The sequence below is a fragment of the Amia ocellicauda genome, chromosome 19 (assembly GCF_036373705.1).
Source record: "Amia ocellicauda isolate fAmiCal2 chromosome 19, fAmiCal2.hap1, whole genome shotgun sequence".
Taxonomy (NCBI): domain Eukaryota; kingdom Metazoa; phylum Chordata; class Actinopteri; order Amiiformes; family Amiidae; genus Amia; species Amia ocellicauda.
Genome location: NC_089868.1, coordinates 11,891,784 through 11,908,003, shown reverse-complemented (window position 1 = coordinate 11,908,003; position 16,220 = coordinate 11,891,784). Strand labels below are relative to the sequence as shown.

Sequence of the window (16,220 nt, the reverse complement as noted above, 5' to 3'; positions counted from 1 at the left end):
GTTCCAACTTGACTGCGTTGCTTTTGAAAACATATTTTCAATCTAACAGCTGGTCCAGAGCAGTGACCAATGATCAAAGGTGATCCAGGTGACCCTTTCATGTCACCTTTTGTACTTAAGATTGAAGACTTAGATGTTAGTCACATGACCTTGTATAGTTTTTCATACAATGCAGGTGAATGTTTTGATTTTCATGAAGTTTTGGCACCCAATTAGTATTCTTTGCTGGAGCTTGTTTTGTAGAGGTTAATTTCTACAATATATTTTCAGCGTATAAAATCATTGAATTACAGACAAAAATATGTTTTAAATACATAAATAATGTGGCAGTGCTGGCATATTAAAAATATAAAGATCATCCATGTCTACTATATATTACATTCAAGCCATAAAGCCTTGCATGGTCCACCTGTTTGTATGTTATTAAAGTTAAACATGTATTGAAAGATACTGGCCAACAACACTAATAACATTTGTCTGTTCTTTATACTGGGTTAAGTTTCTAATAAACTTGTGCTTTTATTAAAAGAAATAATGTAGATCAGAGCTACATTGGAGCAGGCCACGGTTACAACCACTGGCATGTTGTCAAACCAATGAACGTTTTCCAGACATCCTATCTGGAAACAATTATTCTCTTTAGATTTCCCTCTTTATTTACATTTCCCTGTGTTTCCTCCCTTATCACTCTTCTAAAGCAAGTTGAAGGTCAGGGGGCTGTTGTTTTACTCTTAGTCAATAGAGTTGCCAAGTTAAGTAGTGTAGCAGGCTGTTTTTTACATCAGATTTTTTAATTTGACTCAAGGATGTAACAGGAAGTGTTTCAGCTCTCCTTTAACTTTGCAGATAAATACTTTATAGTTCTGTTTTATATATATTTTATACAGCCTGTAACTTTGAAGAAAGGTTACAGGGCTTGAGCTGACTTGTGCAACTGATTATGTGGGATTCTCTCCAAGGAGCATTAAAGCAGACTTTTTTTAAATGATTAATGACATTAAAAGCTTTACTCAGACCTTATTAGATAATTGGATAGTTATGGTATTTCACACATAATGCTGTCTCACTGTACATGTATTGGACTGTAAATGGAGGAAAATAAATCTTTATATATAAGACAATTCCTAGCTTTATTTGAGAAATATAGAACAAGATGAGACTAAGAATCAATTGTTCTTTCTTATTATCATTTTATAAAGGATTTGTGATTTAAATACAAACCAAACTAAAATGGTGCAGTTTACATGTATGGGTTACCTTTATATATTAATTGATATTGTTTTTTCTTCACTTCTAGGGGCCTGTCGGATTAATTGGATCATCGGGGGTAATTGGAGTGCATGGTGAAAAGGTACATTGGTTTTCTCTCCTCTTCTGACCTAATTACCCCGTCAGAACTGACCACTCCAGGTACTGCTTAGGGAACAAACATTTAATAAATGGACACATTGACAGCCTTCTGGAATGAAATCCCACCTTAAAAGAATAGTGCTTGCGTTCTCCTTGGTACATGGTCCAAGGGTGGACTGGCTGTAGGAGTTTAGTCGCAGATATCCCACAATGCATTTTGAATTACACTGTCACCGGAGAAGACCCTTCAAATCCTGAGGTCGTTGGTACATCCAGATACTTTAGTTAAGGAATTTAACTCATTATCACTTTAGCAAACAATGAATGCATCCCTTATAGTACATAGTGAGCAAAAGTTGAATGCTGATGAGAGGAGATAGTTAAACACCAAAGTCTGCACTCTAGCAAAGTCTGTTAGTGTTTCCTTATATTTCAGGCTCAGAAACATGTCAAAACTCTTAGGTACATCATTACCACAAACAATAATCAATGAAGAAGAGGAGATGTATGGTTCTACAATATGTGACAAGAAGAAAATTACTTCAGTTGTCATGAACTGTGGTCTTGAAAGTGTTTTCTGGACTTTGAAGATGACTGGCTGCTATTATTTGTTTGAGAGATATGGTGTGAGGAGAGACAAAACTGCATGATTTGTAGTTTGTTTGACTGTTTTGTTTACTTTCACAATCGTTTCAATGTTTTGAGTATTTTGTGGTAACCAGCTGCAGGTGTGCAACAGCTGTATCGTTTGAAGCGTATAATTATATGTGTAAATAATCTTTCCATATATAGGAAGATGATTAAGGCTGGGGAAGGGCCTAACTGACATGCAGTTATCTTCACTACATGGAGAAAAGTGAACTTCTTGAGCTATGCGCTTGTACATGTAGGCGAGTGTTATTGCGTGTGTGTGTCTGTGTGTGAACGGGCTGTGTGTGGCGAGTGTATTCCTTGATGTCCCATGCTGTTTTGATCTGTGTCAGCGATGACTCAATGGAAAACCAGCGTTCATGCTGCAGAATTTCATTAAATCGCTGATTGCTGAGCCCCTGGAGGCCCAATCGTTCATTAGGCTGATGTTTACCAGTATTGCAATGGATGATTTTTTGCGGAGTTTATTTTTTAAATAAATACGTTTGTGTGTTTGTTCCAGCAGAGAGGAAGTAGCTCCCATGGTTGACATATTTCAAGGGCTACTTCACTTTTTCACACACGTGGACACATGGTTCTGGCATATACTAGTTTAGGCAGAAAAAAAAAACAATGCAGATGTGTTGCACCTTAAGTAGCTTCTGTGTGTTAATCTGTCATCACCAGAGATCATCCCATCAAATGATACATTCCTTTTGGATTATATACTGTTGCATTTTTCATCTGATTAAGTGCTGTGATGTCATGTGATGATGTTATGTTTTGAATCTAGAACTAAAGAAACAAACTGGCCTGAAATCAAATCTTTTCCCTTTCTGCAAGTCGCAAATGACAACCTTGTATCAAATTGCAGATTCATTTATGGTCAGAAGTCACTGGCTGCTACTTAAAAATCAAAACGCGAAAGGGTACAAGTTTGTAATTCTCGATAAGTAGGTCAAAGGTTTTGCTTTGGTCTGCTCACGTTTGGAGGCTTACTGCTTTTATCAGACGTGACATTTACATGAAGAGCTTGACATTTAAAACGTTTCTGAGATCAAATTATAGAAGTAATTAAATAATTATAGTTAATATGAAAAGCTTTTTGTGGTTTCTTCTGAGAGATTTGGGAATATGAAGAAAAATTTGCAGCGTTTAATTGTATTTGATTTTTTCTTTTCTGGTTGAATGTACTCTCTGGAGTGAGATAGCTGAAATTGATGCGAGTAATTGTTCCTTTGTCCTTAAAGCACGTGAAGCCCAGACAATATTATCACTAATACTGACCAAACCTCTTCTCACCCTTCTTTTTGTTTTCCTCTTTGTTTTTCCACAGGGTGACAGAGGTCCCACCGGTCCTTTAGGCCCACCAGGTGAAAAGGGGTCACAGGTAAGAGTAATCCTTTTCTTTACCTTAAAAAAATCTATTAGAAAGGCACAGTGAGGTGTAAAACTGAATTCTGTGCTAATCTATTCTCCACTGCACACTGTCTGAGGGTTCAGGATGTTCATGGAGACACTTCTGGACTAATCTGTGCCAAAAACAGTCCTTTATTGCCTGTTATCTAATTGAGGGAGCCTCATATCGGACTCCTGGAATTCACAGAAGCTGGTATAGGAATCACTCAACACATCGAGGCCGATATGTTGAAAGGATCGTTATACTGGACACCTCGCCACTCAACTCAGCTTTTCCAACTGTTGACGTTCTCACTGACGTTGTAAAGGAGATACTTCCAATTAAACACCTGACGTGAAGCTGTCACAAGAGCCGAGTGTCTTTAGCTTGCTTTCATTTAGTTTTTCTCCCTATCAACTATCTGTCTCCTTTTCTTTAAAAAAAGAGTTGTGGGAGATGCTAAAAGTGAGATTGTTTATTTCTGTTTTCACTGATTCGTTACCAAAGATGATTCAGGATCAACCCTTTACTTGTATTACTGTTGCAAGGGTGGCCTCTGAGTTCAAACTGGCAGATCTGCTTAATTGTCTGTATCTTTGGTCGTTTGCCCTTTCCTGGCTGGGGATCTGAAATAATAATGACAGGGAAACCCTTGGCAAAGCCTTTCCAAAGCACAGCTGTTTTCACGGGAAAGCCATGCTGTCATTGAAAAAGGAGAAAATAGTGATGACCTCTGAAATATCTGTTAAATCAGCTTTGAGATTAAAAGAATATACCTGGTTTCTCTGTATTTCATATTATTTCATACATACCGTACAATGGCAAAAGCTTTTGTAATTCTGAAATTTGCCGTTCATTTAATTTGTAGCTTTTGTCCATACTGAATGACTTTGAAGACAACAACTTCACTTACATGTAAGATTCAGGAAATGCATGTCAGGTTATTGTACAAATTGTAAGACAACAAGTATCTAGCAATGGACGAATAATAAACGAATACAAAAATAAACAGGAAATAAATTCACACAAACTGCATTCTTCCTATTATGCAAATGTCAGTACTAAAAAAAACAGTAAATGAGACCATAGCAGTGTGTTTAAAATAGATTTTACATTTATAACCCTCCAATACATTTTTTTTTCTCATTTTCCATTTAGAACTGACTGTTATTCTCAGAAGTGTACTAAAGAGATATTTATTTTTAAATGAAGTTAATAGTCATGTCAAACATATGGTCATGGTCAAACACATGTGGGCAGTTTATCTGGGCAGCAGCTTATCCATGGCAGGAGAAATAAATATATAAATTAAACCCTGCACACCCCAAAAAAGCCTGCCTAAATCACTAGAAATAACATTTCAAGGTCTGAATAAATTTGGAGGACTGTATTTGCATTGGGTGAAAATCAAGAGTTGGCATAATTAAACATGCACAGATTTTCTGCAATTTATTCTGCGTTTACAGGTTTTGTATATTTTTTGCAAGGTGGATTAATATAGATTAATAATATTTCTAGGTATTCACGTTGCTGGTACTAGATTGGTGATTTTATTCTGTGACAACGCCATTATTCTAGTGCAAGATGGACCAATCTGGACAGTGATTAATAGAGAAAATGAACTTGATATTCTGTAGTTTAATAAAGACAACATTCTGTGGAGGGAAATAGTTAAATTTCTGCGGATTTGTTCTGGAACACATTTTTCAATTTATAAAGGCCCTCTTTGCCTCCGCCCTGTGGAGTGATAATGACAGAGGTCAGAGAAAGCTAGGTGGTTAAGGATTCACCTTTGCCTTTTCTCACTTCTACCTTGAGCTGTCGATTTGTTTTGGTTTTTCCCTTTTTGTCTTGTTTGCTATTTATATAATTGAATACATTGTTATTGTATGTTATTTGATATCCTTGTTAGCTTCCAGTTCACTCAGCTCCTTTTATGTTAATGTTCTGTCAGTTTAATATATGATCTAGAATTACAATTTACTTTAGTAGTTACTAGTTTACAGTCTTAAGTGTCTCCTAGTCTTACTGTTTTAAATAATGAGCAGCATTTCTATTTGTGTTTCATTTTAAACATTCCCTCTGTGCATGTGAAGATTTAACAGGGATAGCTTTTTAAGGCATTTCATGTTTACCTTTTGTCACCATTTGTATGTGTGAGTCAACCCTTACCACGATAGAGATCAATACAGTCTGTTTGTTAAGATTGTTAAATGCAAGGCTTGATGATTGACGACCATGGATTGAAGAAATGGATCCCAGAATGCCTTGTTTCTCAGCACTGCAGGAATGTTTGACGTATTTCTGCCCAGTGTCTTAGTCTTGTCTTTCTGACTGCTCTTCATGTCTTGTTATAGGGTTATCCAGGCGTTCCAGGAAGTCCAGGGGACTTTGGTCCACAAGGCTTACCTGTAAGTAACCCATCTCCATAATTATATATTTCTCTAAACTAATACTAATACTAATAATATATATATATATTTTTTTTTTCATGATATATAATTCACTTTCAGATACTTCCTCCAGTATATGTCCTCACTCTGAATGTAGTGAAAATAGAAAACAATGTCTTTCCTTGTGTCTACTGAGACTAAGGGCAGATTAAATCGAAAACAAAACAGAAAGTGACCAACTTGTAAATTACAAACCCAGTACCTGACGTTTGTTTTCTGTAAGGTGAAAGCAATCTTCAGACAAACAGTTGATAGTTAAGCTGTATTTATTTGCCTCTTTATTCACTTCTTTATTTGCCTCTTTATTCATATCCAAGAGATATGTTATATAATATTTTGATTTGTTTGTTGTTTGTTTTACAGGGACCAGCAGGACAGAGAGGAACAGCGGGTATCCCAGGACCAAAAGGCAGACGAGTAAGAGACTTTAAGAGAGAGTTCTATGTCATCAATTTTACATGTCCTGAACAAAAATATAGAAGCGATACATGTAAAGTGTTGGTCCCATGTTTCATGAGCTGAAATGAAAGATCCCACAAATTTTCCATACATAAAAAGCTTATTCATCTCAAAATGTGTGCACAAATTTGTTTACATCCCTGTTAGTGAGCATTTCTCCTTTGCCAAGATAATCCATCCACCTGAATAAAAGCTGATTAAACAGCATGATCATTACAAAGGTGCATCTTGTACTGGAGACAATAAAAGGCCACTGAAATGTGCAGTTTTGTCACATTACACAATGTCACAGATGTCTCAATTTTGAGGGCATGTTGTGTTTATATTTTGGTTCAGTATACATAGTATGTATGTACCAGGATCCTGTTTTTTGCTTTTAAAACCACACATAGTAAGAAATACTTTAAATATATACATCTTTAAAGAATTGCGATTCATCTTTCAAAATCATGAGCCATTATTTCTCAAGGATAACTTCTTCTAAAGATCTTCTTGAAGTGCTGTGTCTGGTACTTTTGTAGAGAGATAATTTTACACTTCAAGATTGCTAAACTGGCAGGACACCTAGTGGTAAGACAACATATAACATAGATACATTGTAAGGTCCTAAATACCTCTGGTTAAGGAAAAAATAACTAATGAAAAAACGCAATCTGCTTTAAGTAATGTGTTCAGAAATAGGCTGTTATAATAAATGTGAAATTCAAAATGCAGCTTTTGTGGATTTCAAACGTATCATGTGTTCAGCCTTAATTTGCAAACTTCAGATGACTACAACACAATGCTTTGTGGGGTCATCTGACGTTTGTTTTAGCAGACAACACTTAGCCACAACCCCTAGCCTTGAATTCACACCTTTTCCCAGAATTCTTGTGACCCAAAAAAAAACAGAAACAAAATTTGCCACAGGACTTGTATATCTTTTGTCTTTTTGCACAACACAAGCACTCACAGTGGGCTGGCTGCCTGTGCTGATGGGTCCATTAGCTGTGTCTTTCCTGCAATGGAAACTTTTAATGTTCTGGCTTCAAATGTGGAAATAAAGCGATATGAAGTCAATGAGAGACTTTGTTTTGATTCAGGTGACCTGCAATAGTTTATTCTAAATGATGGTGTACACTACAGGATGCAAATATGTGGGAAATTGATTTATAGTTAACATGAGACAGTTATAAGTCTGAATGTATGTGTATGTATTAATATGCACACATGCAGCATGATTTTCAAAAGGTGATAGATAGAAAGTTGGTGACAAGATTAATTATGTAACTCAGTCATTGTTACAGGTTCAGTTTATTGCAGTTGTTGCCATCCCACCAACCCACTAGTTCCATCTGAATTAAAGCACAGATGTGTGTGTTTATCACAGTTGTTTGTGAAAATAGAAAGATAAATGCTAGTTAGAGGACTGGCCAATTGAGACTCTTCACACATGGCTCTTGCTTTGGTGCTAATCTCCAGTTCACTCCTGGGCACTTTGTAAACAAGAGATGAGTTGGCTGTGTTAGTCTGGAAGTACTGGAAATATATAAATAAGACTTCAATAAGTATAACTTTGTTTGCAGTTGGTTATAGTATTGCATTATTTAGCTGATGCACAAAGTCAAAGTTCCCCTAGAAATCAACTAACGTCCCCTTTCATCCATTTCCAGCTGCTTTCATCTGTTTCCAAAAACATTTAATTATTTTACAAAGACAAGAACTAATACTAATAACAAATGACAGGTTTTTTTTTTTATCATAGTACAAAAACGTTGTTGCACAATTAACTTTAGTCATGTTCAAAAGCTTTGTGAAGACTAAGAAGATAGAAGAGATCAAAAGATACTTAAAGTCAAAAGTTATGTCTACCTTGGCCAACAAATCAGCACAGAGGCAGATCTCATGGACGAACTCAAAGAAGAGTGAAAATGGGTTGGAGAACATTTGCTAGAAACAGTGCACGATTGAAAGAAGATCTATCCATTTGCCTGAAGAGAAGAGTATTTGATCAATGCATAGTACCAGTGTTCACTTATGGGTGTGAAACCTGGTCACTAAACACAAAAAGGATACAGAAACTGTAAACACAAATAAACATGAAAAGATCTATGCCTGGAATATCAAGAAGACACCGAAAAACAAATAAATGGATCAGAGAACAGACAACAGTATGTGACATAATTGAAAGCGTGACAATGTTAAAAGGCAATGGGGTGGACAGATAGCGAGAGGAACAGTCCAAAAATGGACAACAGAAGATATAGAATGGATCCCAAGAGATTAAATAGGACCTACGTAAGACCACATAAAAATTGGGAAGTTGAAACTCTTTGCTGGCGTGACATGGGAAGAGATGCTGTACACTGAAACAAGTGGAAACCTCTTGGGTAGGCCTTCATCCAGCAGTGGATCGATATGGGCTGCTGCTGATTTTTTATATATATGCATAATTGGTGTTACCAATTCACATAAAGCCCAATTACTACGAGGCAACTTAGCAATCCCTACACAGACAGTTCCTAGTTATTGACTTCTACACAGTGCTAAGTAAGCTCCAACCTCCTCTACCTGCAACCCTTATGATATCAGTGTAAATTATTTTTAAGATTAGTTGAAATAGGAAATTATTTGAACCTCATATTTAAGAGAGTGTTGTTCTAGACTGTACCAAATGGAGTGTGTAATATTAATGTTTTTGGCAGCTCGTTTGAAGCAAAAACACAAAAAGTGCAGGTCGCATATCCAGTCCAGTCAAAATAAAAAGGCACTTGAATAGACACTTTCAGACCTCCATTTTATCGTATTTCACTTTGCTGCCAATGGATTTCTTGCATAAATACATAATTGGTCAGCAAAAATGTTGCAGACGAGAGACAATCCTACTGCTTTATAGGGCTGACAGCTGACTTCTTACATACAAGAATAATGGCAGTTGATTTCAGGTGTGAATTATGTGGATTTGAAGGGTGGATTTTTTTAAAACAATATAATTTCTGTCCCGGCACTAAATACAAGAAAGGTTTGATTTTGTTTGGAACACTAGCTACAAAACTGGCTTGGGTGGGTGGTCCGCACTATATGGTTGTATTTGAAGGGTAATTTTACCATCCGCTAATTTAGGTATTCAGGTTAATGAAAGCTCCCAGTCTTGGCGACCAGGCTACTGTTTTCTGAAGATCAGCTACACTGAGTGTGGTCAGGTTTATACTTCCTTTGCCCTTGTTTGCACTCATGTGGTGGGTCAACCATCTCTCAGCACTGCCAGAATGGATTTGAGTGGATGTGAGTCCTATGTAGAGGTCTCATGATAACAATAAGAAGATGAAAATTGTTTTAGTTGTAATTTTACTATTGAGTGCTGAAATCTATGGAAGCTTATTAGCACCACACAGGAAAAAATATATATTATTACGTTAATACAAGGTAAAATTGCATTATTTCACAATAATTATTATGATAATACGATATATTCCGCTATTTCCCCAATAATGATTACATTAATATGGTGGTGGTGGAGGTGGGATGCCCTAACATGTAAATCTCTTTTAGGGTCTTAGATTGAAAAGCGTTATATAAGTGTAAGGATTATTATTATTATTATAATATGAGACAATATTGCGTTATTTCGCAATAATTATTGTTAATGAGATATTGTTTTTTATTATAAAACTTTAAGTAAGTAGATTGTAGTCATGTGTATTGTGTGGATTACAAATATAATTATAAAAATTATGTTAGAAGCATATTTAACCATTTTACTAAATACAAAAAAAAATGTAATGCAACTTGTAACCCCCTGCCACTAAAACATTATCAATGTAATGTATTCTTGATCCTCTGGATGATCTGAATCTCGAAGCAAACTTATCTCATATTAACACAGTAATTATTGAACAATTGCACAATATTATCTCATATCAATAGAAAAATTATGCATTTTTTCATATCAATGCAATAATTATTGGAAAATTACGCAATATTATCTCATATTAAAGTTTTTTTTTTCTCTGTGACGCTAATCAGCTTCCATAGAAATCCATATTAACTTATTTAATGTTTAATTTTACTTAAATTTTTACAAAGTGCCCAGGCTTTTGGTCTTCACTGGTGTGTGAAGGTGTGTGCCTTAGCCCAAGGGGAAGGCCTTACCATATCCTCTGCAGGTCAGCATGAGGCCTCCTTCAACGCTAAGTGCTGGGAGTATTCTGTGCTTTGCAATCTTTAAAATCCGCCGCACTGGAGATTAGAATACAGTGCTAGCTGCCAAGCAACCAAAGCTACACAGAATAGGTTAGACAAAACAATAAACTCTGAAAAGGAGCAGGTGAAGATAAACACAACTTGTTAGTTGAAGGCAAAAATATAATATTGTACTGTACCTATTGCATTGTCATCATGTCTTTTATATCTACTGGGGCTGAAGGTTTGTTAAAGAAGAGATATGTACGCATATTTTCAACATTAAACCCTTGTTCATTGATCGTGTTATCTGAAAAGGGGACTTCATGAAAATAGTCCATGAAATTTAGATAAAATGCATTGCTATTTTTTTTTTTTTTTTCATTTTCATTATTATTATTATTATTATTATTATTATTATTATTATTATTATTATTATTATTATTTATTTTTTCAGTTTCTTTCAGTTTACACCTATTGGACTTCATCAGTGTGTTTGCAGTGTAATATATGGGGTATGCACATTAAATGACATGGATGTGATTAACACTTTGTCTTGTGTCTTAGGGACCAAGGGGATCTGATGGGCCCCCAGGGGAACCTGGGCAGCAAGGCACTAAGGTAATACTTCTCTTTAATACGATAAGCTATGGTAGAATAATATTTTGGCTATATATCTTTACTCTCCACACTTAACAACACATAGCTTGATTTCATCCTGCAGTAAGTGACAAATACTGATCTTTTGTCAACATATATTTTAATAGAGATATTTTGAACCAACACTTTTGTAAATACCAAAAAATATTCAGTAAACGGGGAAATAAAAGAAACAAATGCAAGCTGAAATAGAGAATTGAAAATACAATTTGTAATCCCATTGCTTTTTAAGTTTTCCCAGTTGGTTGGTTATATAAAAGTTTTATATGGAATATTCCTGGAGTTTTAATAAGATAATTAATCAACAACTGTTTCTCTTCCCTGACAGGGAGAGCGAGGGGATCCTGGGAAGAAAGGTGGTCCAGGCCTGATCGTGAGTAGCTCTGCTGGCTCTAGAGAAGTCTCACAAGATGGTCAAATGTATGATGTAGTTCTGGAGGCTCATAGTTTTCCCTGATTGCTTCAATGATGAACAAAATGTTTCCAAAACCACATTTAGACCACAACAATACTTGACAGATTAAAAACTAAATAACTGAGTCTTACTTTGACATATTAGGACTCTTTCATTGTGTATATAATATATAATATCTTGTTGCTGACCAGATTGCCGACTGTGAATGTGTGAGACTGGTAGAAGATTGACATGGACACATGAGCTCAGCTTTAGTACCATTTCAAAGTTTGCAAACTTCTACGAGAGAAAGAAAAAAGTCTAACAAAATCCAGATGACTGTACGGACATTTGTTAAGATTTCACATGTTGTGGACACTCCAGTGAGATAAATTACAACACAGTTCCTAAATGTCCTACTCTGTCCAATTAGGGTGTTTCTTCAAGCTTAAAGTAACTGTGTACAGAAAAATGTAGTGTTATCCATCCTTATATACTCTGTGGCAGTAATGTACAGCTTAGGCATGATGAATCGAACTTCTAAGGCGGTCAGGCTGTTCAAACTAGTGAGAATTTGGAAGCTGGTCACCGTAATATGTATGTACGGTCATAAAACACTTTTAAAATAATAAATAACTAATGCAGCATAATACACATTTAATATCAGCAATGCTAATGATTTGTTAACCATCACGTGACATAAATAACCTTTGCAAAGTGTATGAAGCATAAGCTGTATTGTGTACCAGACTCGACCAAATTTTTCCATCATTTTTTAAACCCAAAGTGGTATCCTTGGCGTTTCTCCTTTGCCATAGTTATAATAGAAAGGATAAGCGCTGTGAGGAAATCAAAGTCTGCAAGTTATTAAAGATATCATAGCGATCGAGTGTGGTATATCCTCACCACTTGCTGTCAGTCTGCAATCACTCACAGCTACAAGAAAAACACCTTTCTCCAGAGCTCTGGGTTGTAGTGTACGAATCCTGGGGCTTTTTTGAGGCAGTGACATCAGAGAGAAAGCAACTTTGAGGGGAATATTGTTGTCCTGCATGTCATGTATACACATAAAACAACAGGATGTAGAGCACAATTGCATCTAAATGAACCTAGTAAGATCCCCTTCACACCTCCGTGACCATGGTGGTTCCGGTGCTAGAAACTGAACTATCTGTTTCAACAGGAGGGATTGAGGAAACTTGTCCACAGGTTAATAACATTCAGTCCACTGTCCCACTGTGTGTTTTTATTGAAGCCCCTTCTCTTATCCATGGCATGTCATTAAGTGAAACATTCAAACAAAACCCTACTGCGTGATGAAAGGGAGTCAGTGAGTGTAATTATCGAGCCCATGCGAGGTTCTTGTAATTTGGAATAGACCTAATTGGCTTAATTAAATGCCAGGGTATCGGTTGCTTTGATGGACTTTTCATGCTGCGTTACTTACTATTTGTAGTCTGAAATCTTAACTAAACTTAAAGAGTCTTACCGTGATGTAAGCAATGGGACTAGTCTTTTAGCCTTAGTAAGTTTTGATGCTCTGTTGATGCCGTATGATTCAGGTGGCAATTTAAATCTGACCAGACATGCTACATAGAGACCAGATAAAGTACAGTAGCTAAACTAATTCCGACTTCAGCAAATTTAAGATCTTTAGAGTTTGGCTACATAAAAACAGACAGTCGTGTGGCTGAGCAGCAGCAGGGTTGCAGACCCCTGTCCTAGTGTCAAAGTTGTGCAATGGTGACTGTGGGGAATCTGGTGGCCCTCTCTTCACTGTGCAGCTGTAGCCGCTGGTTTTGGGTGGGCACAGAATTACCGGGGACTCTAAATTAAATTCATACCATGAAAATACCATGAAAAATCTGTTTTTTCTTGTTATTTATTTTTTGCACATGTAGCTCTCAATAAAACATTTTTAAAGAAATTCAAGAGGTAACAGATTAGTTTCAGAGACGAAACTTGTGATGAATCAATCCGCTTCTTTCCGCACTGCAGCCTCTGTAAATCAAATATAGCCCTTAATAAAATATTCTGCTGGCACTTTTGCTTTTACTAGACACATGTGAGCAATATGCTGGGATGAAGTCCATTCTTGGACTGTAAACCAATAAAAGCAGAGTCAGGTAGGTGTTTTACAAGCATTGACAATATTCCAAGGCTTTTAACCAAAACTGTGTGAAATCTGCACTGTTAAGTTTACTGTAAATCACCCTCTGGGCAGTTCTCTCCATTGACTTAAAAAAGAACATGATTATTACATCAAGATGACTTTTCTTGTTTTGAGCTGGAGTTAAATTGAGTCTCCTTGTTTGTTTCTTAGGGAAAGGCAGGACATCCAGGTGAAAGAGGCCTCCCCGGGATTCAGGTGAGTTAAAAGTGTGTCCGTAAAACAAACGGAAAGAACAGCAGAACCTTTTCACGCTTTGTTTGTACAAGTTTGCAGCTGTGTACATGCAGCTGTGTACATGCGCCTGTGTTGCTGTTCACATATTGAAACACTCAGTTGTCAAGAATAACTGTAGTCAGCTTTGTACCGGTAATCAAGTCTGCCTGTTATTACAGTTTTTCATTAGAAGCAAATTTCCAGTATAAAGGCTTGATTTTCTCTAATAAAAAGCAGGAAAGGAAGCGGTCTTGAATTTGGAGCAAACACAGACACCTCCGGTCATAACGCGAAAGAATTCATTTCATGTCGCTTTAATTCTCAGAGTCATGTTCTCAATAATAGCCTCCGGGTGCCGGGCTTGTTTAATCATTTTGACTTTGTCACAATTTATAGGCGTCACTCAGGCAATGAGATTTTATACTCAAGTGCAACATTAACATCATCTCTCATCTTCAGTGACATTAATTTGTGTGTTTATATGGTTGGTTGGTTTTTGATTTTGATAAATGTGCCACTTCACATTCAAACTGCCGTAAAGTATTTGGTCCTCGACGCTTTCTTTCCCACATCAACACCAAATCAAGTTGCTGGCATCAGCAGGAGCTCAGTAAATGCCTCTCACAATGAAGGGAGCTGAGCTTTAATGATTCAATAGGAAATATCTGGCAGCACATTCCCCGTGCAGACCTCTTTGTCAAAAAATACATTCTTGTCAATACCTTACACATAATGTGCTGTTCTGTCCTGTGCGTGTGCTGCTGTGGAATAATTATCAGTAATGCTACAGGATGTTGTACAGCGTCTATGGTTCGAGAGCATGATTTCTCTCAAAGCAAGAGTGACATCTAGTGTGCATTGCTGTACACTGGTTTAATACTATGCTAAGGGAAGGGAATTTTTATTACCAAATTACATGATACGTTTTTCATTTAATTCTGCATAATGTCGATCTCATTTATTTTAAAAATAATCCACCCAAAATGTTTTTTTTTGTTTTGTTTTTTAAGTAATCAAAGCAAAACAGTGATTGTGCATTAAACAAAAGAATAATTCAGTATTTTATCCTGATAAATATGAAGCTGGGCCAAAACATTGGTTTAGAGTGAATAAACATCAAACCTAATTCACTTTTATTTAGTTTTTATCAATATAAACTCAGATTCAGATTAGCTGTTTGACACAGAGATGCATTGTTTGTGACCATATCAAGTGTATAGCAAAGCAGATATTTATACCACGTGTGTTTGGGAAAACGTTTAGGTTTTAACATGGCTTGGCTCTTTATAACATGGTAAGTTATTTAGACATTTGGGGGAATGAGTAACGAAGTTAATCGAGGCTTTGCACTGATGACACCTAAGTATAGGGTTCAATTCCCTTCTGCACCTAAGGAAATTTATTTCTTTCAGTTACCATATGCCTAGGAAAAGTGATATAATTATATTGCATGTAAGGATAATGATGTATTTCTGGTCTCCAGTCTTTGGTGTTTGTGCCATATTTTTGGACGTAGTTTATAAATAAACGTGTGTGTGTTTGTGTGCAAATTAAACCAGGTCCATCTTTTGGATGCATTTTAAAGCATTACATAATTGCTTGCAGTTTTCTTCGTTTTCACTCACTATATCAAATTATGATTGACTGGCCGCAGAAGAAAGTGCCATCTGCCCAATGAGACTGTGGCTCAGTTATAGACTTCACAAGTAATAAGAATCCTAGACCTCAGATATATCCTTTGGTTTTGGCACTAAAACTGAAGCATAACTTCAGGGTGCAAGGAGGCCCGGAGGCAAGAATGCCACATGGGAGGGAATACCCTGTAATTGGTGTTTTGGCTTCAGAAATTCTTAAGCCTGAATTCAATATATTGTATGTAATGGAGGTTATGTAAGCACCACAGCTGTGTTTGACATCAAGTCTTGGTGGGAGCTGACTTTGGCACTTTATGGTTTTTCATGTCTCGTTATGTTGAACATAGTTTTCCAAACATTAATATACAATTTATGCACAGCAAGCATTAAATTGCTTGTCGAAAAAGCCATCTATTGTATTGTTTATATAAGTTAATGGTCCCCAGCTATGCAAAGCTTTGACAGGCCCTATTCCTAAAAAAAAAAAAAAAAAACAGTTAACATACCAAATACATTTATAAAAAGAAAAGCAGGAGATAATTGCTGATACTTACAGCAAGATATATGACAAGTTAGAAGCTAACTGGTAGATTTCGTTAATGTTTAAACAACTGCTTCCTCTTAAGAATAAGAAAGTTTACAAATGAGAGGAGGCCATTCGACCCATCATGCTCGTTTGTGTCCATTAATAACG

General features: G+C 36.3%; 1 protein-coding gene across 1 annotated transcript in view; it reads left to right on the top strand.

The window, feature by feature from the left end:
* The window catches only part of col24a1 (collagen type XXIV alpha 1), a 111,986-nt gene that overhangs the window by 69,163 nt on the left and 26,603 nt on the right, over window positions 1-16,220 (top strand). Inside the window, exons 25-31 of the mRNA XM_066691927.1 lie at window positions 1,298-1,351; window positions 3,317-3,370; window positions 5,737-5,790; window positions 6,196-6,249; window positions 11,020-11,073; window positions 11,441-11,485; window positions 13,830-13,874. Coding sequence (XP_066548024.1) covers window positions 1,298-1,351; window positions 3,317-3,370; window positions 5,737-5,790; window positions 6,196-6,249; window positions 11,020-11,073; window positions 11,441-11,485; window positions 13,830-13,874 — 360 coding nt within the window. The remainder of the gene's footprint in view (window positions 1-1,297; window positions 1,352-3,316; window positions 3,371-5,736; window positions 5,791-6,195; window positions 6,250-11,019; window positions 11,074-11,440; window positions 11,486-13,829; window positions 13,875-16,220) is intronic.